This window comes from Nipponia nippon, unplaced genomic scaffold (assembly GCF_047370975.1).
Source record: "Nipponia nippon isolate SJK-2023a ecotype South Korea unplaced genomic scaffold, ASM4737097v1 scaffold_1, whole genome shotgun sequence".
NCBI classification, from domain to species: Eukaryota; Metazoa; Chordata; class Aves; order Pelecaniformes; family Threskiornithidae; genus Nipponia; species Nipponia nippon.
The window spans coordinates 48,305,102-48,332,040 of record NW_028262290.1 but is presented as its reverse complement, the minus strand read 5'-3'; the positions used below and the strand labels follow the sequence as shown (position 1 = coordinate 48,332,040).

The 26,939-nt window shown below is 37.7% G+C and overlaps 1 protein-coding gene across 2 annotated transcripts; it reads right to left on the bottom strand.

Moving 5' to 3' along the window:
* Positions 1–492: 492 nt before the first annotated feature.
* Positions 493–26,939, bottom strand: LOC104018163 (desmocollin-2). Of its 2 annotated transcripts, none has more exons than XM_087735966.1 (16): positions 26,594–26,939; positions 23,898–23,982; positions 21,057–21,259; positions 20,460–20,585; positions 19,066–19,221; positions 18,060–18,204; positions 16,651–16,817; positions 14,832–14,966; positions 13,452–13,637; positions 11,733–11,992; positions 11,370–11,512; positions 9,402–9,617; positions 8,169–8,402; positions 5,998–6,119; positions 4,491–4,727; positions 493–3,707 (listed from the first exon to the last, which is right to left on the bottom strand). In XM_087735966.1, exons 1-16 carry the CDS (start codon positions 26,630–26,632, stop codon positions 3,510–3,512), a joined length of 2,652 nt encoding a protein of 883 aa, XP_087592092.1. In that variant the 5' UTR covers positions 26,633–26,939; the 3' UTR covers positions 493–3,509. The 2 variants fall into 2 exon arrangements, with proteins under 2 accessions (XP_087592092.1, XP_087592099.1); XM_087735973.1 differs by lacking the exon at positions 493–3,707 and adding an exon at positions 3,792–3,837.

Genomic DNA, 26,939 nt, shown 5'->3' with positions numbered 1-26,939 from the left:
TCCGCGATTTTACCTCTTCCCTTGAAGCCAGATAACCGAAACTGATATTCCACTGGTCCCCCAATCATAGTATCGCAGGGATAATACAATTCATACAATACTAATATCCTGCAGCTTTATAACTGTCAAATGTGTCAAAGTTTGTGTTACTTGCTGTCATTGGTTTTCCTTAAGAGGTTTTGAAAATAGGCGCTGTGGTTTTTTTACAATTTATCAGGGAGATGACAGAGTAATGCTTTGTACTTTTAAGCTCTTGAATTCATCAAGTGTTCTGTGATCGTTTTAGAAGCACTAAGGAAGCCCCACAGACAACTGGCCAGCTTGTGCTGTAAAACTTCAGCTAGAACTCACCACTGTTCATGCTGCAAGGACAAGTACTACTAGCGTTACAGCAGTATAACATCACAAAAACACTTCAATTAAAATTTAAAAACCCAATCCCCTTCAGAAATAGGCATGCTTATCTTCATAAACTACTTCATGTACAAGAAATAAAGTTTTTGTAGTTCCTTTTATTTTTCAAAAAATTTATTACTCACTGTTGTACAAAATATACCTAAAGCATGATGTTAAGATAATGTTGACACAACTAGATAGTTTGCAAATTACCTAGTTGAAGAGAGCAAATTTCACAATTTTTAAGGTGATTCAAGACAGTAACAATGAGTGAATTATACATTTTGAAATATTTCATTTGTAAGCTTTACACAAATGTTATTTGGTACTTAGTATCTGTAAACCTTAATGCTTTGTATAACGTTTTCATCTACATGATTAGAAGATACAATGAAAATAATGTTTTACAGTTCATTTTTTAAAGCATCTCAATTACCTTTTTACTCTTGGTTTTACAGAAATAGCTGGTTCAGTTCAGAACTTTAATTTTTAAAAGAGACAAACAAGTAGTGATTCCAAGTCTGTGCTTTGTTTAAAAACGGACAAAAAATGCAAGTAACTAATTATCTATGTTTGTTGAAATGTAAAAGAAAAAAATTAAAACATTTTTAAGGTAAATTAGACTAGAAAACATTATTTTGATTTCAATAAGTTATTATTTTAGCTCCAGAGTGGAAAGTTGGCAACCATCTACTTAAAATAGCGAACGCTAATTCAATTAAAGCTCATCCAAATTTGGTCTATTCTTTGAGAGCAGTACTACTGTTATATTTCATGAGGAAAGCAACCATATTTCCAGAGGTTTCTCTATGCCACCCCCCAAGTAATTTTCAAAAGAGTGCATTCTGTTATTTATCCTAGGTCCTTCTGAACTATAGAATTTTTATATAATTTAAAAAAAAAAAAACAAACAACCCCAAACAAGCATTAAAAGGGGGTGGAGGGAGAAGACATTAACAGTCTTAAAAAGTGTATATCCAATAACTAAAGATAAAGATGGAAGACACAAAGAAGCAAGGAAATCACTGTGGGACAGATCTTCACCTGGCATAAAGTTGGCATAGCTCCACTGGCATCAGCAGAGCTATCCTGCCTTACATCAGCCACAGATCTGCCTATCCAGGTACACCAGAACTCATTTATGTTAGTGACAAAGAAGAGCAGTGTTCAGAAGATTAGTGTTAGCATGCATTTTTTAAATAAAGTAAGTTCCTAACACCTTGGTTCTCATCTAGTATTTTGCTGCTGGTGACTGTTGCTCTTAGCACTGGCAGTGTATCTAGTTCAGGATGAATTCATCACCACTTTCAAATGACAGACTAAAATACATTTAACACTGGTCTATGAAGTTATTAACCAGAGCTAGTTTTTATCAGAAATATTCTGAAGCCCATTTACAGTGTAAAACAGAAGGTTTTAAAAGTACTATTTTATAACTTCAGTACGTTTTTATACTGTTATGGGTTTTCACTGACCATAATCTGTGTGGAATGAACTGCAACCACTGGAAGTCAGCAGCAGTTGTGCACTGAAATTTAGAGCAGCATGACTCTCTTGTTACTAATAATTCCTTTTACAGATCATTAGCTACGGTAAATTTTTAAAAATATCTCCCCTAAGGCATATGTTTACAGAGCAAGTCCTAAAAGCAGAATTATAGCAACAGAAATAAGTAATTGCACAAGTTTCTTTTTCTCATAGGCAGGAAGACATTCTTTTAAGACACAAGAGAATTCCCAGAGTGCAGAGGACGTTACTTAACCAGGAGTGCAAATATTAAAAGCATATAAAACCTGGGAAGCAGAGGCTGAATTGCAGAAATAGCTTATGGCAGCATTCAGGTCTCACTACTGTCACCTGCCAAAGGTATTTCAGACTGTTGTGTATGTATATATATATATATATATATATATACACACATACACACACACATACAGTGTATATATACACTGTATAAAGTGTATATGTATGCTTAATCCAGTAAAATAACAAATGGGATTCAGATGATTTCTGCCAGAGATCTGTGTAAATGCTTACCTCTACAACCACCACGTAATAACACTCAAAACAGACAGTTTATCCCAGTGTAATTTTGCATCTCAAATAAAGCCATTTTTAAAACACATTATTAATGCAGTGTATGCTCAATCCATTTGATCTGTATCTTCTGTCAAGTTCTACTTACAGAAAGAAACAGTTTAATGAAGTCCATAACAAGGCAAATAAAAAAGGTAGTGGTAGCTACGCTGGACAAAAACTCTTGGCAATGTTTATCATTTCTGCAATGATACTATGTTAAAACTCACAAGAAACTGAGGTACAAACTTATGTCATGAGATTTGTCTTGCATTCCTTTGAAGTATGATAGTTAACCCTATTTCCTGATTTTTTTTTTAATCTTTTATTTCCTTAAAAGAAAAATATATACTCGCATACAATGCTGATACCCTATGTGGTGATGCCATAAATCCCTTAGGATAGCAAGTTTGATGGGTGGTAACCCATTAGGAGAAAAATATATTTTTGAATATTATTTTACATATATACAATATATATATATATATTTAATTTTCAATCAAAAATATAAAGTTTTCTAATGTATTCATCAGTATTTTTTATGTGAAAAATGAAAAAGTGTTTTGTATCTCAGTTTGTATAAGTTAAAAATTAACAAGGTATTCGATATCCACCAGTAATGTTTTTTTATTTCTACAGAATTAAAAGAAAACAAAGAAACAGTGAGTTAAAAAGCTTTCCGTCTCCAAAGCCAAATACAATAAAATTTTGAAGCTGAATAATTAATTAAAAGGACAACACCAAGCTTTGCATTTGAAGTAACCACAAAGAATAGGAAATGTAATCTAAGTAGAAACTAGCATTACTATATTAACATAATCTAAAGAAAAAGTATTTTAATCCCTTATTTTTGATGGAATGTGTCTAGCAGAGATAAAAAAAAATTGTTGCATATTTGAAGTAAGAGTTACTTACACTCTTACCAGTCTACATTAATTTTGATAAACCTCTCCCCCCCTCAATTCCAAAATACCTAATATCACAAAAGTACGACAGCCACTTATTTACAGTTTTTTTCAGCACAGTGAAAGGCACATTTATCTTTTTACACATGTTTCTGCTAATGTCCTAAACTTGGGTTCCAGCTGATCTAAGAAGTCAAGTGCCTCTTCTTCATGCTGATCACTGCAGCAGCCTACAGAGCCAGCCAAGGATCCTTTTCCTTCATAGTTATATGAAAGGAGATAATCTTCAGAATGCTTCTGTTCTTCATCCTGTCTGCATAGGTGCACCTTCTGCATAGGAAGAGAACACACCTTATTATTTTCTTAAATTGTTATCCTAAACATATTGCATAAAAATAATTTCTTTTGATTTACCTTTCATTGATTAATTTTTAATCAGAGTGTGTCCTCTAATGGATTCCTACATACAAAAAATGCACATGATTGGTCTATATCATTAAGACTACAAAAAATAAGTATTTAATAAAGAAATCATTTCTACTAATCATGTATGTAACAATAAAAGAAGAAGAACCTGTTTAAATAACCTGTCAAACAACTAAAATCCACTCAAAATTAAAAGACTGATTTACACATAACTAGTTAGGCAAGTAGTGAGAGTTTTTGATCTCCAAAGCATGGAGTAACTACATTTCTACTGCTGCACATTCATTCCTGCACCATTGCTAAGGTAAGTATCAGTTTTACATTAGTACAAAGCAAGCAGTTAGAATTAAAGCAAACAGACATTGTCAGAAAAACTCACAAAAGCTTGAGTAAAGTAATTATGCTAAATGAGTAAATATTCTAAATGAAAAATAGCATACAGTGCCTGTAGTTTAAGCCAAGAAAAGAAAGCCATTTACACTTATGTCTAAAATATGTAAAGGATGAGTTTTTGAAAAGGCAATATTCCAAAGGGGAGGCAGGGAAGCAAAGGAGAGGACAAACGAAACAAAATCAAAAACAGAAAGCCACCTTTCTAGCACAAATACATGCCTTCCTTGGAAAGTATGCATATATTGATCATAACTTACACTCAAAAAAAAAACAAACCAGTTTCAGAATACTTACTTCACCTAAACGAGGATGTGTGAAATTATGCCATTCTGAGTAGGAGTATCTACATGTATCCATCATGGCCTGTCCTCCTCCTTCTTTGACAGATCCCAGAGTCTGATGTCCGCCTCCCTTGACTGATTCCAAGGTCTGCCCTCTTCCTTTTACCATTTCAAATGTTTGTTGATCTCCTGTTTTTATTCCATATCCTCCTTGATCACTTGTATTTTGTAGAGGAATTATATTGTGATCCTAAAAGAGACGCAGGAGTGGGGATACCCTTACTTACTTTTTTTTTTTTTTTTTAATTCAAAAGATGAAACAGCAATCAGCAAGTATCAATACTGAAAACTGAAAAGTGTCCAACTTTACACTGTGACATTTTGAACAAAAAGCTGCCCTTGGCACTTAGGGTATAAGGATCAATAAGTGTTTTTTGGAAAGGATACTACAACAAGGCGGGGGCGGGAATCTGCATTTAAATATGATATGAGATCCAAAAACTGAATCTTTATCCCAATGAAAGCTGTACTATAATCCATATGCTAGTTTCTGAAATGATCATGTAAACATTTGGTTTGCAAAGTCAACAACCTGTAATCCATTAAGCCAGATATACAGTCATATGCATAAGTTTCATTCCGTTTCTTCACACGTTAAATCTGTATACTGAGTGAAATATCGAAAAAATAGTATAGGATCACAAATTAAAAACTACATTATCAGTTTATAACAGCACTACATTATGCTTTACAGGCAACGAGAAATTTGACACTTGTCACATTAGGATTTCTTGGTTTTTAAGGTGAAGTAAACTCAATGGTTTTTAAAGTAATCTCCTTTTCTTGAGGAGGGCAAAGAAAGGGGGTGAGGGACAGAGGAGAAGGGGAAGAGTCTGAAGAGCTAAGTCCTTGTGTATGAACACAGTCCTGGGCTGGACTAAGTTCATGGTAGACTGAATCTTTTAAAAGTTTAGATGCCAAAAGCAAGAACATATTTCATGAGCATGGACTGTTCAATTATATTTTTTCCACTGGCTCAAAAATCAACTATATTTCGGGTCATTTTTCAGTGGAGGGGAAGAAATTGCACCTGCGATCTACAATGACTATCCATTAAATTTAAAAATCCTTCTCCAAGGAAAAGCAATAATGTTTTGCCATAAACACACATTGAACACAGGCAAAATAGTAAATTTCCATCTAATCTCATTGTTGAAAATGAATGAAGTGATTAAAATGTTCGTCTGTAAGTCCCAACCAAACAGTTAAAGTCTGGAAGAATTATAAGCAGCTGGGCTAACAACCACAGGATATGTTTAAATATGTATGGTACTACCAACTCTGTCTAAAGTAAGAATTTTCAAATTCTTGTTAAATATCAAAGCACATCTAATGATCCCTGCGTTTATTGCTTATTTCCTTTAATAAATCACTTACCTGCAGGTGATCCTGTTCTCAAACTGAAATGCTATGGATATATTAATTACGTGTTTCTACATTGAAGTAAATAGACAACTTACCATCACTTCTTCTCCTGGAGCTTCTGTATTTGAAATGATTAAGTTGTGATTGGCACAATCATCAGTCACATGCCTGTGCATTACCCCAGAGCCACAGCAGCCACAAATTGTGATCAGGATTACTATTGAAAGAAAATAAGTGAGGAAGATACTATGAACTTTACCTCATAATGGTATCTACTTCTGTTTGATAATGAATTTTGTCGTATTAGTCTTTTTAAATACCTAAACATCAATTATGGTTTAAAAAAATTATTTCTTTCTAAAAATGCCCATACTCAAAACTGTACACATATACATTTTTTCCAACAGTACATGGAGTTTTCACTACACTGTTGAACTATTTCATTCTTCTAAAATGCACCTTGGTTTCCCAGAAAGAAATGCAAGCATCCCTTATGAAAACACTGTGACTGCAAAATTTCACAGTAATAAAAAATTAAGACCAAATCCAGGTGAAAAACCATGTCTTATGCCTACAACAAGTTGTAGATAAGACATTTTTCATGTATGAATATGCAGATGTCAAATTATGTCATAAGGAACTAATATGCAAGCTAAAGGTCCCAATACCAGAAAATTCTGCTTCACAGAAAAGGTCACCAAAACCCTGGAGGGCTTCAAGCATTATGTTACAGAACAATCTTATTTAATTCCTTGTATTTGGCTTATTCCTCCTATAATTAATAATAATAATAATAATAATAATAATAATAATAATAATAATAATAAGTGTTGTCATGGAGACCCAGCCAGAAATTACTTTGTATAAAAGCATCATGAGCAACTAATACCTCTCCTAAACAAAGGATTAAATATTTCATTTGAGAACCACCCTTTCCTTCTCAAGTTGATAGCTTAAAAATCAAGAAGCCCATGAGAAATAGAGCAGTTCTGCCTAACTGCCCATGAGCAATCTGATCTCTGAACATATAAACTTCTGTGGAAATTGGCCAAGAGCCACTTTCAAGTTCATTTAGCTTCTGCAGCTATCAGCTGTCAGCAAGATCTGCGTCAGTGGTTCCAGCGAGTCGCCTCCTGACGCTGACAGATGGGAAGAAGACATCCATGACAGCACTGAGTAGAGGATACACAGGGTAAAACCTAGCCACCATAAAATAATAGGTCTATCTGGGAGGAATGCAGTCAAGGGGTAGTGACAAAAAGCTAGCTGATGTTTCACACAGTCCCCCTACTGAGCATCCCCACATCTGAAAGCTCCACCTCTAGGCTATATCATGAATTTGGGTACCTGCCCTGTTTAGATAAAACATGGCTTTATCTAATCTTCAAAACATGTGCAGGTCCCAGTGTTCTATCTACCTGAGTAAGAACAGCTAGCTGAGACTGAACAGGGGCAAGACAGATTGATCATTACCAGAAAAAATGGAAAAGAAAGAAAAAAAGCCCAAACTCTGAAGTGTTTGTTACTGTAGCATGTCCTCTGGTTATTTTTAAAGATGTTATTAGTCAGACTATGTCTGATTCTGGTAAAAAAAGTTACCTGGCTTTGCTATTACGTGTCACTGTCACCACCTCGCTGGTTAACAGCAATATCAATCTGTTTGTTAGTCTTTGGGCAACTCCAGTAACACAACATGTATTCAACAGTTTGGTCTGTTGTAGAAGTATCCAACCTGTCCTTCAACACTACGCTGGCTCTTGTAAAATTCTTTGTGAAATCCAATGTCTCAGATACTCCATGTATTAATCCATGACACAAGAAACGTCATGAAAAGTTCTAGGAAATTGATTTCAGCATTTCTACCAACAGGAATGTGCATCCCAAGACCAGCACTAAACTCACAAACAAACTACGCTATACTCACCTCAAGACAAGATCCGATAAGCACTATAAATCCTACCTTCTTTCGGTTCAAGTGCTGAATGCAGTTTTTTTGGCCTTGCTAACATGAACACAGAGAACATCTTACATAAAATGTACTTAAAAGAATGAACAGAAATCCACACACAGTAACTACAGGACAAGATGAGAACAAGAAGCCTGTGATACCGATACAAATAGAGCAAGTACATTAAGTCAGTGATGAGGGCTATACAACTGCCTAAATAAAAAAAGAAATGTTTTAATCAAGTTTGAATCAGGTTCTCTCAGCTAATTTTCAAATTAAGTATTTTGCACTTCAGGTTAAAAAAACAAGTGTACTTACACAGCAATAATAGTGATCCTAAGATCATTGCAAGGATGGCCCATACACCAAGAGTAACATTTCCAGCAGGACCAACACGGGCCGAGCTACCACATTCGGTTGGAGTAACACAGTCACAGAAGTTAACTGTTATGTGGTTCTCTCCTGCCTTTCCTCCGTTATCAATCACACTTACAGGAATATTGTATATTCCAAATGGAATATCACCCTTCGGTGAAAGGTACACAGAATTATCTGTAAAAAAAGACAAAACCAGATCTAGTGTTAACAATACCTGAAACTCTGTTGTCACATATGTGACCGTAATCACAATCTTCCCTTCTGTTACAGCTATACTGCTACTAGATCCACATTAGCTAGTTTAAAGCTAGCTTAAAGCTAGCTTAAATGTGCTGATACAAAACTACATCTTGGAAGGATTTATACTTTCAGTACCTTTTAAATGTTAGAACTGAAAAAGCAAACCTTATACAGCCTTCTGACAACATATGATTTGAAACTCTGAAGCTGATTCAGTTCATTATAGTAAATGACGCTATTTGGGCTTACTAGTAAAAACCGTCAACTGAACTGACATTTATTAAAAGGACTTCTGGTAGTGTGATTGGAATAATTAATCGTAAACTTAATTTACACCTTTTCTACTCTTTAGCTTTATTGCTATATTCAGCGGGAACAGCTATATCCAGTGGGAGGGAAAACTCATTTAGTCTGCTGCCCTGATTAGTGGCAATGATTAGTGACCATGGGTTTTAAAGGGCAAAAGAAATCATTTGTAAAAAATATGTACAAGTAGACACTGATGTACATAATGGTTGCTTGATGAGGTATATGAAACTACATGTAGCATCTAAAGTGGTTTTTTTCAATTTGCCTAATATAAACCTTTAAACTTTTACATGCCTTTGCTCTCAGACTTTGCGGTCTTTTGCCTTTCATTAGTGAATATTTGCCCAAACACTTCAGAATCAGACCCGTTTCAGGCTAATTCATGACAACATAGTAGCAAACCTATGTGCTGCTCTTGTTGCCATCATACTCTTGTTCTCCTGTACAGCAAACAAAACTGAGGAACCGCTAGAGATCATCAGGGCTATCTTGTTAGCCCCACTGACTACACCAATTCCAAACATACATTCATCCAATCTATTCTTACAGTCCACTCAAGGGAGAGGTAGCAAAGCCTCCTCTGGCAACCTGCAGCTAAGTGAGGAGGAGGAAGTCTTAACATACCGTTGTGTTGAGTTATCTTCCACAAGGAAGCCAAGCTACGGTCAGTTATGCGATATACGAAGGGTGAGCTGTAAGGAGACTCATCACCATCCTCTGCAGTAAGGCAGATCGGTTTTCTGTCTCTGCACATTATATAGTCAGTTTTAGTGATTCGTGGGTAATTCTTGTTCCCAGGCTGGATGACAACCTGAATTGTTCCAGTGCCTGTTTTGCCATCTACGAGATAAAAATAACTACTTTTAGAACTTACTTCTAACATTTACATATTTATTTCTAGTCCAAACTTTCACAATAAAATATCATCAACTGTAACATCCAAGTTTAGAAGTAAGGTGGAAAGCAGCTGCTGATTTAGCCAAAAAGAGAGAGGGACTTCTCACAGCTCTCTTGGCTGCTTGTCTTTGCTTGGCTAGATGTAGAATGGATCAACAGCTCCCAAAGCTCCATATTCTGCACGTGCAATATATTTTGTTGAGCGTGTGTGTCGTGTGGGGGCAGATACTGTTCTAACAGAAGGATGAGAGGAGAAAGAACCCATAAATCAGGCGTAAAGGATGCAAAGCCAAACTGAGAGCCTAAAGCAGAAAGTGAAACTCTCCAGCTTTTTTACTTCTGGAAGGAGAAAATAAATTACACCTTCCTTACTCTCACTTGCCCTGGGAACATGAACACTTTCAGAAACAGCAGACTTCTGTCTTCTTCGTTTTAAGTCACCGTGCGGTAGCAGGATTCGGCAGTGACACACACTATGTCACCGAAGTCTACATGCAAGAAGTGAATGAGCTCTCCCTTCTAATTACATTTTTTCCAATACAGGAATGGTCAATGCTTGTATATGCATTCCAGTGAAATTACATCAAGTCTACTTTTTAAAACTTTCTCTAGAAATACCTGATTGCAGATGCATATATCATGCTTACTTTATATGCAACAGAAGTTCTAAACAATCTAAATTCATATTATTTACATTTAATTTTAATATGCAAGCTTTGGACAGAGTTAGAATTTTTAGCTGTAAAGCAGCTTTCAAAGGTCTGCTCTTTACTCCCACTGACGTTCAAGCACATAAGGGCTCAAACTAAATCCTGCCACTGGATTTAGAAACGCAGTCCATTTTTCCTTTTTAATGTAAGATACATATTTTAGAATTAAAAGCGTGACGTATAAGCCTAACATTTCTCTTTGATAATCCATTTGCTACTTTTAGCATTTGGGAAGCAAAAGGTGTATTTAATCTTCTTGGCTAGATGGTGTTGAGGCAAAACTATGTCTTTTACTACAATAAATGCATATACCCAAATAAATCAGAAAGAATAGATGATCACTCACATTAAATCAGAACCAAAACCTGTTTTAGAGTGAGAATATGAGTGTACAACCCTTGCTTTACAATCAGAGTAATTTGTAAGAGCTCATCACCTGAGCAACACAGTATGAACACTGTTACAGAACCTAGATGACTGAGAATAAGAGTAAGAGCACAGTAACATACAGCAATGAATACGGTTATTCTTAGAGGTCTTTTTAAATTAAGGGTTTCCAAAAGCAAGACACCAAGAAGTCACACAGAGGAGGAAATAGTAGGAGTTGCAAGGTCAACAACTTTTTTTTTCCAAAAAGTTCTCTCTCTCTCTACATTCTCTGTGGTCGACTTCATGGCTGCCAGGTGCTATCATTTAAAAAAACAGTCAGGAAACAAAAGGAATACAATCCACAGGAAAATCTCTCAAGCTAAACTTAACAAAGGATTTTAAATGGGAGAAGATAACTTCTGAAAACATTGAGAATTTGCCCCAATTTCTTAAATGATGTATAATATTCCCAAAGCATTTGATAGCGCTATCCCACAGACAAGACAATGGACTAGGTGGGCCTCTGGTCTGAACCAGTATAGCTGTCCCCACACTAAATTTGCACACAAACATCTGTTATAGACCACAAAGAATACTGACAATATTTAGGACTCACTTCTGTCTATTGCGAGGACTGTGATATTGCATTGACCTCGTCTCATTTCTCCTACATCTCGGTCCAAAACTTTAATGGTTCTGACTTCACCTGATTTTTCATCTATGTTGATCCAATTACACTGGCCAGGTGGTATCCGGTAGCTGTCAAGAATCATTTGTCTGTTTAGTTAAAGATCTCAAATATACATACACATGTATATGTACGTACATACACATACATATATAGATACATGTATTCATATACATTCATGTGTGTGCGCACACACACACACATATATACAGCGTCAACAACTATTTCCCCCTTCCCGTATCCCACCCATGCTGCACTCCAAATAAACTACTAGATATCATTGTTTCATACCATATGCCTTCACTATTTCCAGTTTCTGGATCTTCTGCTAGGTATCTCCCAATAATCGTCCCAATGTCCTCGCATTCTTTAACATCTATGCGTAAGTGACATGGTTTAAACACTGGCCCCTCATCCACATCCAGGATATGCACTGTAACAGAGCTGGTGCTCTGGGAAAGTTGTTGTGAATGTGGTGCTAGCATGTAGGGTGCCTCGTTGTTGACTGCAATCACAAGGATCCTTTGCTTGGCGCTTTCATAGTCCAGTCCCTGTAACAAAGGTGGGGTGGTTGTTTTTTTTTTTTTCCTTCGAACCAATACAAAACTTATTATTGCTTTCACTGCCCAATTATTAAATAGATAAAACTGTACCACATTTATTTACAAAAGAAGTCAGCTATCCTTGTGGAACATCCAGCTGGAGACACAGTAAAGGGACACGATTTAAAAAAAAAAAAAAAAAAAAAACAAAGTTAAGTTCTAAGTTAGTCAAAGAAAAGAACCTGAGGAATTACCCCCAATAAGGAAAGCAGCACCACTGTAAAATTTTACATTAATACTCTGATAGTCAATTACTAGTAGAACTGAGATAAGAATTAAATGTGGTGGTGGAATTTCTCCTCCCATATCTAGTTGGCCATTTTTTTAGGTTATGTATATCTCCTTTCCAGGACAAATCAATCACGCTTCTCGCTAGCACCTACATTTACTTCCTAGTAAGACTTCACCCATTGCAAATACACCTGAATTTGTGGGGCTGATCAGTAAGTATCTACCATTTATTCTTCAGACGCCTTCTCCAAGGTCATCATACGCCTTTAATAGAGCTACTTATATCCTGAAATCATAATACTCTCTAGTCTACTACAGCATTACCCTAAACATAAGAATTTTCAACTGGGTTAGTATACCAGGGACATAGCTTTAGAAACGGCTCTAATGATTACCAGCAACAAAAAAAACATAATAAATAAAAAACCAAATTTAACTGGCATCTCTACGCATACGATTTACGTCTTCAAATTTTAATATTAATCTTCTCTGCTCCTTAGAAGTTACCTGTTATTGCAGTTTTAACAGATAATGAAAAAGAGGCATTAAGAGGCAAAGGGACATGCTGGAGTACAGGTACAATGGTCCTTCTACCTCACATCTGTAAAGTACTGGGTATAACAAGTAACAAAACTAACACATAGTCTTATGTGTATATGGACTCCCTCGCACCCCAGAAAAGCAAACCTGAAGTCACTATCCTGCAAAATAAAACCTGGGGAGTTTTATGCTGAGTTAGGAAGTTTAATCAACACCCAGAGAGAACAAAATTGGAGGAGGTGCTCATCCCTCCCCTCCTTTGCCACACTCCCATTTCTGTTAAAAACCTAGCCATGAAGCATTCCTCAGTTACATCTAAACAACTCCAACTGTGGAACCAGGCAAAAGCACCAAGCTCTTCTGGAATGACAAACCAAAGGGAATTCCTTGAATTCTGTGCGCACAAAATGGAGGAGTAGTCTGAAAGATGAGTTTTGTAGGTTAGGTACCACACATGAGCCTCATTTGCAGTGCATTATGCAATCTGCTCTAGAAGAGAGTTCAGATCGGAAAGAAAACATGATTTGCCTGATAGTTACAGATATTCTTTGAATAAAAATGAGTTCTAGATTATTGGTTTTAAAAGCAACACCTGAAGACACAAAAATTTTCCTCTAGCAGTTCCATTTTTACTTACCTTAACAACACACAGTATTCCTTCATTTGTGTTTTTGTCTGTTGTAATTTCAAAGGACCGATCATCATTTCCTTTTATAATTTCATACACTGCTCCTGAGCCAGGTGAACCAGGTTCATCAAGGTCAATAACAGAAATTCTCAGTATTTCTACATTCACTCTGTTTTCCTCCACTCGCGTTTCATACTTGGAGCATCCAAAAAAAAAAAAAAAAAAAAAAAAAAAAAGATCAATTTAAATCAAAGAATACTGTTCCATGATGCAGGACTGAAGAACACTATATTTAAATAAGACTACTTAAATGCAAGGGGTCAATTTACCAAGCCACTGTAATGATTTATTTTGTTTTCATGCATTAGCATATTTCCCCCACTCAGTTGAAATCACAACTCCTTCATACACTCAAACTATCACTGACATAATTAAGTCTAGAATTTTCCTTCCAGGACAGGTAAATTAGCACAGTTCCCCTGTGATCAAGCTGAGCATTAGAAGCATTGGAGTAAATTAAAAAAATAGATATAAACAAACCACAAGAATTTGAAGAAAAGCCAAGAAGGGTGAAATACATCTCTACTTGGATGGCAAAGGATGAAAGGATTTTACCTATTTTTCTTATTTTTTTATCTTTTTATGAGCTGTGTTATTCTGTACAAGCTCAAGAAGCACAGATAAGAGTGATTCTGAATTAATATTACCGATGATGTTCTACAGTAGTGAGTGGAAAGGATAAGGTACATGTATTCCTCATGGATAATGAATTATTTTTCATAAATTTCGTATTACAAAATCTCCTGTGGTATTTGAGCAGTATACATGGCTATTGAGACATACTCTCTGTCCTGAATAATTGAGATGGCTGCAATAAGCAAAGACTTAAGGCTGACTTATAGCTATTGGTGACCGAGTAAATAATACTTTTGTAGAAGAAAAAGTCGGAAAAGCATAGAAAATCTCAGTGAAAATCCTTGCACCTACTTCACTGACACGAACATTTTCATTTGCAACACAGAAGTGGCCAAAAGCTGGTCAAATAGTAATGAGGTCATGACAATGCTTAGGAGTGAATCTGTCCCCTCCCTCAAAATGGTTAAATTAAGGGATTTCTAAGACTATCCATTGCAGCAGAAGTGAATGAATGAGTCATGTCAGCTTTCTCCCAAGGACATAAGGCAAATGACTCAAAACAACTAATATACCAATAGGTCTAATTATCAAACAGCACAACAACCAACAGGGCATTATCAAATGTCTATATTGGCATTAACTGTCTTAGGGCATTAAGCTTCATATTTGAGGGACTGCCCATCAGGAAATTAGAAAGGGGATAGGTTTTTTTTTTTTTACCTTTTTACAGACATTTCATTTATGAATACTCACTTGCATCTGTTTAAAGGATGGTGCGTTGTCATTTGTATCTCTGATGTGAATGATAACTGTTCCTGTACTGCACAAACCAAAAGGCTGACCTGCCATATCTCTCACTTCAGTTAACAAAGTGTAACTGGGTACCATCTGAAAAGATGAATAAAAACATAAAGAAGTTTGCTTCTCATTTTTTTAATCACATAGTTATACACAAGAGTAGAACTTGAGTAGAGCTTGAGAGTAGAACTAGAGTACTTTACTCCCATTCCCCAACTCTGCTCTAAATTCAGTGCTCCCCTATAAAATGAGGCAATTAGCTTTGGGGCTTTTTCCCTATAGTTCCAAGAGGAAAACAAGTAAAATATTTTTCAGTGGCTAAGCAGCACTGAGTTCAGCATCTGTTAGTAATGTGTACGCTATATCCCATATCAAATAAAGCTTCTCACAACGTCAGCTTTATTTTCCAATTCCTGAAGTTTTGGAAGATGCAAATGATGCATTTTCATCTGCTACCTATGTCTCCCCTTTGGAGCAGCAGAGTATTCCTTTAGGTTTCCAGCCGGTAAAGTGTTTCAGTGCATGTCTCATTTCAGTGAGGATGACCAGAAATGGTGCTGCAATTAGCCTTTGTTTGGGCTATACATAACAAGGCAATGCCTGCCATTTGGCACAATCTGGGAAGGAGTCAGTGCCCTTATCAGTTCCAAGGGGATCACTGATAAGCAGCCCACTTAAATCCCTGCCTTGAGTCACAACAGCAGAATGCTCTTTTTAGCCTTATTAATACCTGAACAACCCAGGGAAGGGGGACCAGGGGCGCGGTACACGGGACTGGGTACAAACCCAGGGCATTCGTAAATCAAGACAGTAAGTCCAGTTCTGAATGCCTGGAAGTAGCATCAGGTTTCTCAAGTGGAGGAAAGAAATCTCCTGTTCAACTTCATAAGTTTCTTTAAAAAGACAGGTGGCAGACTCATTTTTCAAGCTTTCCTTCCCTCGGTAGTTACTGCAATTGTTTCCTTAGTAGGCACAGTGATGCTCACAGTCACTGCATTTTTCTCTTGCTAAAGAAGCTGAGCAGCGTACCTGCAAGCGCACAATTTTGCAACACACTGATAAGGTAGATTTTCAGCCATGAAGCAATATAAGTATGCCAGAATATGACTCTGTTATCCTCAAAAAAGATGTGCCCATAGCAGTGTCTTATGCTAGAATTATTATTTTGAAATATGCATGCCTGTCAGTTTTTCTAGCATAAACAATCTCTCTCACATGACATTTTATCAAAAAAAACCCAAACCAAATACAATAAAAACTAAAACCTCCTGTGTCTTATTTACTTGAAAGCTAGCTGATAAGAATAAATGGTTTGCACTTTAAATTTAGGAAATGTTCTACTACTGTTTAGGTTTCAGGTATTGGAGATATTTCTGTTGAGTAGAGGATGACTGACTACTTCCAGAAACAGTGGTTCATCTTCCCTGTAAAGAAACAAGAAGCACCTCAAGTGGAGCTTGATTAGGAGTAAACAGTGGCTCATGGGACTCAAGAACAGAGAGAGAATAAAAATCCATAGGATTTTCAATCCATAGGTCAAATAAGAGAGCAGCAGAACATCCCCTGCAAAGATTAGCTAGAATATGGTAGATCTATGCATAAACTCTTTGGACCAATTACAGGTCTCTGGAAAGCTTTGGAAGCTCCTTACACAGGGAAACAAAAAAAGGGTAACAGAAATTATTTATCTGGCCATTCCTGTGCCAGCAATTCAGAGTTAAGAAGGTATCTGTGTGCCCTAGATGACAGCTAAAGATGCTTCAGGAAAGATCACCTCTCTATCCAGCTGCGGTGACGATACAGTAATGACACCTGTGTCACCATGTAAAGAAAATACTGGGGGTCCTGGTGGATCTTGTGACACAATGCGGTATTTCAATTTAGTATGCAGAGTGAAAGGCTCATCTCTGTCCTCTGCAATCATTTTTCCAACAAGTACACCTGTGAACACAGTAAAACAATTTTTAGTTCCAGAAAAATCTGTAAATAATCAAAAATTATTTGAACAGGTATTTCTATTTTAGATACATGAAAATAGCTATTTGGTCATTTAGCTCTAAATGAAAATAATATTGAAAACACAGTAAACAGTAGTGAAAATACAGTAACAGTGTAAAATTACGTATTTTAATCCTCTGGCTACTTTTTCTCCTTCTTAGACAAAATTGTAATTATTGCAGCTGTCACAAAGTATAATCAAAAGAAACACTAAAAGTTTAGATTTCAGTTAGTGGTTTTGACAGTGACTTCTAATTGAGCATCCCAAACACAGCTGAAGAGGAGTTGCCAGGGGGGACGAGGGGGAGGTTCGGTGCTTTCTGACATGGTTCAAACTGCAGCACTGCCTCTCAGGGAGCGCTGCTGTACTTCATTCCTATAGCCCAAGTGGTTTTGGAACTTCACTCTAAATCAGTAACTCACCCAGTAAGAAGCAGAACAGCTCAGAGAATGAAATGCAACTGGTGTTTTGGGGTGAAGGGGAAGACACTTTGCTTCCTTTTTGTGAAGCAAGTTAGACTTTCCCCACTCTGTACCCCTAGCCTAGGAGATGAGAGAGGAATGGCAAACCACAGCTTTTGCATTCCTTATTCTCTGGGGTCCACCTTTCTCCCTGCTTTTGTCCTCTGTTACACAGATACATGAAGTCGGTAATGGGAAAATCCCTGCCTTTTACAGGTATGGGCAGAAGCAAGACTTTCTCCCCCTCGTCCCCGCCCCAGGAAAAGTCCTACCTTAATTTATCAGCTCGGACAAACACTGCAAGCTTAATCAAAGACATTTTACACCTTAGAACACCACTGATTTAGTTGTTTAGGAAACTAATCTGTTAAAAACTGCTGTTCTGTCAATCAAAACATTTTATGGAAACAGGTGATTTTGGATAAAATTAAAAGAATAATGTTCTGAAGTTCTTACACCATTTTAGGAACACTGAATCATCTCAGCTTTTAAAAACTTCTTTTTTATGCAATACTTTTCACTGTGATTGAGATGGCATTTTGGAACTTCTAATCATTAAGAAATCTTTAGCTGCTCTTTGCAAATTCAGCCTTTGCTGTAAAGAAATACTCTTTAGGAAATCCCACGGAAATTTATTAAAAGGCAGGATTACACCTAGTCATACTGGTACGTAACTGAGCTGAGTAGTGGTAACTGTGTTCATTGATTTAAAACAATTCTTACCAGGTTTGGAATTTTCAAGGACAGAAAACTCAAAAAGGTCCTGTGTAAAATATGGAGCATTATCGTTGTCATCCTCTATCCTGATTGTATGCACAAGTGGTACCTCTGGTGAATAACCATCTGGAGTGGTTGCAAAGCAAATGATCTGTAAGACAAAGTCAGTAAATCGCTTCATGCTTAAGCAACATGAAGAATTATTACACTTCTGGTTCAATGGAGGAGTCAATAAAATGAAATACAGCATGCCAAGCATACTCTTCTCAAGACCACGCTCTTCAGCCACATGGAAGGGGAAATGACTGGTATCTTATGATAACAGCAACACAAAACCTTTAAATGCTTTCTAGTCTTTCCCCTTTCCATTCCTCGCACTGTGAGTATTTGAATCACTTCCCCCCCCCCCCAACTCCGTCAAACACTTTTGCCAAGTCTCTTAAACACATTTTTTCCAGGTGCCTATAGGCAATCTCAGCCTTACCAAAAATTTAGATGTAAACATTGCTGTTTAGAACAAAATCAAGAACGACAGCAAAACTATTTGCCCATTACAACATGACCTAATAAAATGCAGTAATAGGTACTGCGAATTACCTAACTATTTAGAAGCTGTTTGTTTCTACTAACTGCCTTCTTACACTTCTTAGCCAGTAGAGAGAGCAGTCTACCTTGTTAACAAAATACCGAAACTGAACAGCTTGAGAAAGAGAGGCTCAAAAAAAACACAGCCAGAGTTTCCCATGATTTTGTTTTTATGCAGACCTTTTCAACCCTCCCTGAAAAACTCTGGGATAACTTCAAACTCTTCCCAAAAGTGATGCAAATCCAATAGCTCACTACATTTATGCTGTAATTAGAGTCTAAGCAGTGAAAAGCAAAACTACTCTCAAGATCTAGATGACCAGCTATTTCTGCTATGTCTGCTCCCCATTTCCCCTGTAACCCAGCTTTCAAATATATGCATGACAAAAAAAAGATTTAATTATATTTACACAATTTAGGCCTGTACCTGAAAGCTTGGATATTGTTCACGGTCTACTGCACGAGTAGCAAAGATATTTCCAGTTTCTCTTTCTATGTAAAACAAACCCTTTGGATCTTGATCAATTCCCGGTCCACTTGCAGAATAATAAATGGTGTAGTTCTGAGCTGTGTCTGACTGGACCTATAACGAACATGTTTTTAAGCCCAAGGAAAAACAGCAGCATCATTCTAATACATTTTCCCCCTTTTCATGATCATATTTAGCACAAGCAGGAACTTTAAAAAAACAAAAACAAAACCAAAACTTGATCTACTTCTTTAGCAGCTTAAACTTCACAGAATAGGAGAACAGCTTGCCACGTAACTGCCTTCCTTTAGAATTTGTGTACATGAGAAGGGGTAGTTAATTCAAACTCAGAAATATTTAGGACTATCGAACAATTAAAGAAATGACAGTGTGCATAGAAAAAAATTATTTTGAAATCTAATCTCTCTAGAATACTGAACATACAAGGCACATTCAGATACAGACAGCTTATTATTTCTGTCCCTGTTCAAGGGATTTTGGTTTTAGTGCACTCATTGAGAATGCGGTTTGCAACTAGAGAAGAAAAAAAAAAAAAAAGGAGGAAGGAAGGGAGGAAGGGAGGGAGGAAAGACCACCTATAGTCCAGAGATATGCCAATTCAGATAGCCTCTCTGCATCTCATTACAAGCACCAAGGAGGTAACATTAGCAGTTATCTATTTATAAACACTCTCCTCCCCAAATACCTTCCCTACCTACTGAACACCAGAAGTTAGGAAGGTAAGATCAGTAGAATGATTGCTCTGCACAGACTCTGTTATTACACTTGTCTCTACACATCTGCTACCAGCCACTCTGTAATCTAGTGAAGGCTAGATGGATCTATGATAACTTTAGTTCTTGCATTTCTCTTTCACGCCTACCTGTTTTCTTACAGTAAGTACTTTTCCTAATAATATAGGCCATACTCTGTCTTCAATGCTACAAGTAAACACCTCGAGCTCCAGAAAGGATGTAGACAAGCACGTAAGATTTCCCCCACTCTGTGTCTACAAAATCTTTTTGTAGGCAATGTTTTGTGGGGGTTGGTTTGTTGTTTTTTTAATTACACACTTCAGTGATTTCCAGGCCAAAGAGCTCTCTTCTGATAGCATGCCTCTCTCCTTTTTACAACCTTTGCACATTTCCAGTTCATCCCAACAACTATGATCACAAGTTATTTCACCTACAAGATCACAAGTTACACAATGAACAGGACAGAACAAGACAGAGGAATAACAGCAGGAATGGCATCAGCAGGGAATACAAGAGAGCTCACTTTTGTTCTTTTATGATAAAAGTCACATACAAAACTAGCCTGTGTCATAAAATTAGGATCTGTATAAAATATACCTGCTGAATTTGTAGTGGAAAAGGTCCCAGTGAGTTCTCTATCATAACAGATGGAATAGGGCCCCACCTTCTTTTGGTTCGCTTGAGAACTGTATCTCTAGCATGCCTGGTCTTCTGTGTCTGGGTCTAGAGATAAAGAGAGGTAAGCATATACTCATATATTCTTAACTGTGTATACTTTTGCTTAACTGCTATCCTGTGTTTCCATCTTCTTTCACTCTGCTCCAGTTTTCCCACTGACCATTTGTTTTTCCAAGGTCTGTTTCTGATTACACCTGTGATAGTATTCCAAGAGTTTTTTCATTCATTGTAATACTTTCCACAAATAAAATCTGCTTTGATTCCTCAGACGTGGCTTTTAAGATTCTCAACATTCCTGATGAAGCTCCTTGCTAGCATCTCCCATTTCAGAAAGGAAGTCTGCTGACTAGCTTACTACACAGTAATCAACAACTGCTAAATAAAAATACACTCTACACCAGAGTGCTTTGCCTGATTATTTGAATTCCAAAATTCAACTACAGTTATCCAGCATGAAGCTGTACTCTGTAAAACAGTATTTCAAATAAGTATGGTATCTTGAAATTAGAAGCTCACCTTTTTTTCTTCTTCCACCAAGCTAACATGTATTTTCTTTTGTACATGTTCTTGAATGTCTTTAAGTAATATGGTAAAAGTCTTTTTCTCAGCAGACAAAGAAACAGCAGATGTTGTGTATACAGAACCATCCTCTAGAATTTTGAAGTTTCCATCACTGGAACTGATAATCTCTGCAGACTGAAGGCATTCTTTCAAATCAACTGTAAGAAAAGATTTTCAGACAATAACTGAAACAGCAAAACAGTAACATCCCTCACAAAACAAGAAAACATCCCCTAAGTAAAAATAAAATTTACTGACACATCGAGTCTTCAAAAATTTGGTTATTCAGTATTTAAGCCTCACCAATATAGATTCTAGAACCCATTTATGCACTCAGATTTGACCAAGTTTACATGAATTCCCACTCTTGTGTTCATAAGTGTTTCCTAAAGGACATGGGTGTTTCATGGATATCTTTCAACAAGACACTGTTGCACTGGTAAAATTATTGAAGCATTGGAGATGAACTAACATATTTAAATGCAAGAAACATTGTAGACATGCTCATTATTGGATCAGTAGCTATTACATTTGCCTTGTGCTCCATGCCCCACAAAATCAGTGAAGATGATTAATTAACGCAAATGCCCAAGGGAGATATTACATCTTGGGAGTTTTGCCCTCAGGAGGAAAGCACTGACTGGTACTATGTGATTTAACAGTCTTGGGAGGACAAAGGCCTTTAAATTATGAGGCAGACAGACAGGAGAGATAAAGACTAACTCTAGAACAAATGATTGCCAATTTTTTATTATGTACATGATAGAATCCCACACAGTTTATAGGAAGTACCAGGTAAGTTGAGTGTACTTCTCAGGTATTTTTTACTGCATTTGCTATCACATGTGGCTAAAATAAACTTTAATACACTTCAATAAACTTGGTTCATCTGTGAGTAATTCAGCACTACAGCTGGAAAAAAAGCAAAATCAGGATAATCATAATGAACTGCAGTAGGACCACAGCACTAAGCAAGAACAATCTGGCACCCTGAAAAAGATGAAGGCCAGAGACCTAAATTCTAGACAAATGACCCTTGCAAAGTACAAGACGTGTCAGTTGTCATGTCCTCAAAATCAAAACTTTTCAATACTCCTTCAGTGATACCATAGTGGATGGGACCTTGCTCTATGAAAGCTGATTGCAAAATTCCCAGGGTAGAGTAGATTCAGAATTTCACCCCATATATGTAGATAATATTTTTCCATAAACTAAATTTCATTTCTCTTTCAAGAATACAAGAACAGATGGGAACCATAATTTAAAATATGACATGATTTCTTCCTTCCTCTTCTTAAGTCTTTCTTTTAACTGCTCAATTAAACATTTCCTAGACTTTCTATAGCACTGCAGCAGTGACCCCTTTCCCTTGTCAATCTGTACAATGAAAATTTAGTATTAAAGAGAATACCATTGCCTCACTTAAAGGTGTCTCATACTGCTGCATATTACAGCACTGCATTTCCAGAAATAAGACTGGAGATTTTGTTTCTGATGGTTACGTGAGTCAACATGACATTCAGTTAGCCATAGCTTTGTGGGATCTTTTTGCTTTACAGCCTCTTGTATACGTTGCTTAAGTCAGAAATATAAAAAAAAAAAAAATCTTACAACAACCAGGAAAATCCTGACTCATTTTATTGTCATTGTATGGTCCTTGTATGTATGCAAAATATATTACACTTTCTCAATAAATGTTTAAGTAATGTCATTCAAGCTATAGAGGTTTTGTTAAACGTTTAGGAAAAAAAGAGTTTAAGTTCAATGTTATGCAATTTCTTTCATAGCACTGTAATACCATGAAGTTTTGTTTTCGTAGGAATCATTTATTTACACAGAAATGCTAAAGTCTCTGTGAACATGCTAAATACTTAAAAAGCTGTAGCAACCTTTCATTTTAAAATTTAACAGTAAGGTCAATGAACTTTCATTTTTAAAGCGAGATTTTCTGAGGACTTGTATTGTGATGAACTACCAATCCACTTTATTTGTTCCTTCTGTAGTAATGTGGATTAGGACTGCAGATTGGGAGCATACTCCTCTGTTGTCCTAGGACTCAGACAGGGCACCTCTGAACCCTCAAAATCAGTCTCAGGCAGCACAGAACCCTGTAGCAGCTCCTATGCCACACCTTGAAAAGCTGCCTTTCGAAGACCAGCCTGAAAAAAAAGGAGTGGGGTGTTTTCTGGTCTCCCCTGTTCCTCTCAGTCACCTGAACACTGCCCTAAACCAGGACAGACTGTCCAGGCAGACAGGAGCACTCTCCCAAACAAATGTGCATGCAGGACACCTTTGCAACTCCTCTCCTTGCATGCCCTGAATGCCCCAGCACTGCTGAGAAGTCGCATCCCTGGTACGCAGAGCAGCAGCTTCTGGGTGCTTTGCTTGTGTGGGTTTTGTCGTCTTTTTTTTTTTTCTTTTCCATTATCCAAATGACTGTTGTCTTCATATGAGTCTGTGGGTTATGGGTGCACTTTGTAATATTAAGCCACTTATTTAAATACTAAGCCCTGGACTCCAAATTTTGAAACCATTAAACTCTGCCACTCTCGTTTTAAAATAAATACTAAAAGCTGACAATAGGTGTTTATGCCAAAGTCAAATGGATGCACGGAGCCAGCGTTCAAATCCATAACAAACATAGGGCGTATCCTTCACAAAAAGGCTGATCCAGCTGTTTAACTGGCTGTTCAGTCATCCATTCATTCCATTTAAAAAGTTTCCTTCACTGTTAACAGCATCTCCAGCAAAGGTGCAATGTTGCATTGTTAAAATAGGCATCTCGCAGTTTCTCACCTCTGCCAACTAACGTGTCAGCCTCTAGTTCAGAAGGAACATGAAAAATTACTTTCTTGCAAGCTTCACAGCACAAACTCAGTACCTAGAAAACAAATTAAGAAATCAGGAAAAAAAATAATTACATGCTATTTTGAATAATAACTACAGTTACTGAAGCTGCCTTTGGTTTGTTTGTTTTTTAAGACAAGCCAGTGAAAACATACAGAAAGCACTCTTCAGACAAGTAATATGCAGCATAGCATGTAAAGTTTCAAACTGGAAACAAGATCTGACTGCTGCTCCTGGATCTGTCCATGCCTTGTGTTTTTTTTCTAAAACCACGGCAGCACTGACATCTACAGCGAGAGTTCCCTTTGACTAGAAGATTTCACCTACACTATCGTTTAGTAGTAGAAAGACAAAATAGAGCTTCACAGTGCACTCCCTCCAACAGCATTCTTGGCCAATACAGATCCAAGGTCTCTAAGTAATAAGGTTCAACCCGTCAAAACTCAGTTCGGTAGAACTGCGGTGATGCTTAACATTAAAGGGACAAGTGTCTCATTAAAACCACATGACGACACTTGCACTTAACATATCACTTTGCATCTTCAAAGTGCATTCTCAACAAACTAATTAAATTTAGCTTCAGCAATTAGATATGACATAAATAAAACGTTGTGTATCACAGCAGTCCACTCCCATACAACCAGTTACAAAATGGGGTCCTCCTCGAAATTCAAGTGAGCAGTAGATAACAAGACCTTTTTATGAAAAGCATCCTATGGGGGTACAATGATTTTCCTCAGCACAGAACAATTTAGTCCTGACCTCAGATTATATATATATGTGCGTGTACCTCTCTCTCTCTCGCCCAGTTTTTACCAAGATGTTTAAAATTGTAATCCAAAAATCACACAGACAATTAAACAAAGAAATAGAGAAATGTAAATAAATGTATCCAACCTTCTAAGTACATTTATTCTTTCAGGATGAAAGTATAGCGAAAAGGAAAGTCATCTTTATTTTGCACATACCTTTAGGATTAAAGGTATAAAACAGTAAATAGCTAATGGAAATTCTGAAAATGACTTGTGATTCTTAAGAAAATATTTAAATAAAAATACTTTAAAATCTTTAAGACATTAAAAACTTTTAGAAAAACTATGATTAGCTAAAAAAAAAAGTTGAAATGTGGAATTTAATCATTGCATTAAAGCAATTTAAATGCTGTGTCAGCATCATAAGGGTTCTTCATACTGTTTGTTATATATATACAGATATAAAAATATGTATGTATAAAACAATTTAAACACCCCTACTTATGTATTAGTAGGCACTTTCCTTATTAACAGATACTTAATAAAACACTCTCTCCTGACGTATTAATTTTTAAGTTATTAAAATCACACCATCTTTCTACATTGTTCTAAGATATTTTAAGAATCAATGACATCTAATTTTGAAATAGTAATGCCAAGCTAATCTGATGTCAGCACAAATAACTATTGAAGAGGTAAAAAATGTAAGTCTGGCAGTTATTCATGGATATCAAGATACAAGGAAACACTGGGTAAAAATAAGCTGTGATGTCCTTCCACTTTACACAAAGAAGACACTTCAGTGTTTTTTGAGTTTAGGTGTTGTTTTTTTTCTACTTGACAGGGTAATTCCTTTTACTTTTTTTAATTAGGTGTATGAGTAAACTCGCTTGAGTTTCTTTGGGTTTTATTATGAATATCCTAGCAAAGGCAGACACACATAATGTCTGGAATAGTAACACTTCTATTAAAATGTACATATCTAATGAATGTGAAAATCATAAATTCAGCGCTTCGGCACTACCGAGTATTTTTCTTCCAAGCTCAAACGATCATCTGCCCTCTTTGTGAACGCAACGATAATAGGGAAGAAAGAGGGTAAGAAAGAAGGTAAGAAAGAAAAGACAAATTATTTTCACTCATCCACTAAGGAAAGAAAGAAGGAAAAAAAAAAAAAAAAAAAGAGAGATAACTCCCCCGCTCTCCCCGACCATGGCCTTTCTGTGGCTGATAATTATACACAAATACAGTAAATTGAAGGTAAAGGAAATCGCTGCAATTGTTCAATGCACAGCTAACTCTTCCAGAGGAGCTTAACACGCTCTACACGCACAACCCTTCCCATGGAAAAGCGACAACCGGGGCGGGGGGGGGGGGGGGAGGGGGGCAGAGGGGGGATATTTAGATAAAATGAACTGCCGTTTAACTTTTACTATGAATAATCAGAAGTAGCATTAACGACGAGCGCATGCGTCCACCGCATAACTTCACACTCCAAAAGCCACCCGACCACTAGTCCGAAAGCTAACCGACCGACTAACCGGTTTCCTCCCTTCGCCCAAGCCCCCTCCCGCCAGCTGCGGCACCCCGAGATGCGCCCCCGGGCCGCGCAGCCACCGCGCTCCCCTGCGCGGGGCGCGGACTGCCGGCCGCTCCTTGCGCCCGCGCCCTCGCAAGCGCCCCGCCGAAGGGAAAGCTTATTGGGAATAAAGAGACGCCGATCAACCTCTCCAAAGTTTCTCCTCTGCGCTGCGCACCCGCGGTGAAGCAAGTAACAGCGCGGAGGGAAAGTTCCGCGGCACGTCCAGGTGCGTGAGCGGGCTGCGCGGCCGCGCACCGCCGCCGGCCCGCTCCGCTCCCCCCCGCGCCCACCCACTCACCCCCCTTACTCACCAGGAGGCCGAGGACGAGGCGGGGGGCTGCGGGGGCCATGGTGCGCGGGGGTACGCGGGAAGAGGGGAGCCGCCGCCGCCGGTGCTGCCGCGACGAGCGAGCGAGTGCGCGGTGGCGGAGGAGGCGGCGTGTCTCCGCGGCAGGCCGTCTCCTTCTGTCCCCTCCTGTCTGCCAGCGGAGCCGGCCGATGGGGAGGGTGGGACCGCGCGCAGCAGCGGCGACTTTAATTACTTTTTTTTTTTTTCTCCCCCCCCCCTTTTGAGTAATGCCTGTCCCGGGCACGGCGCTGGGACACCCCGCCCGCCTGGCCCGGCCCGGCCCGGCCCTGCCCGCCCACCTCCGCGGC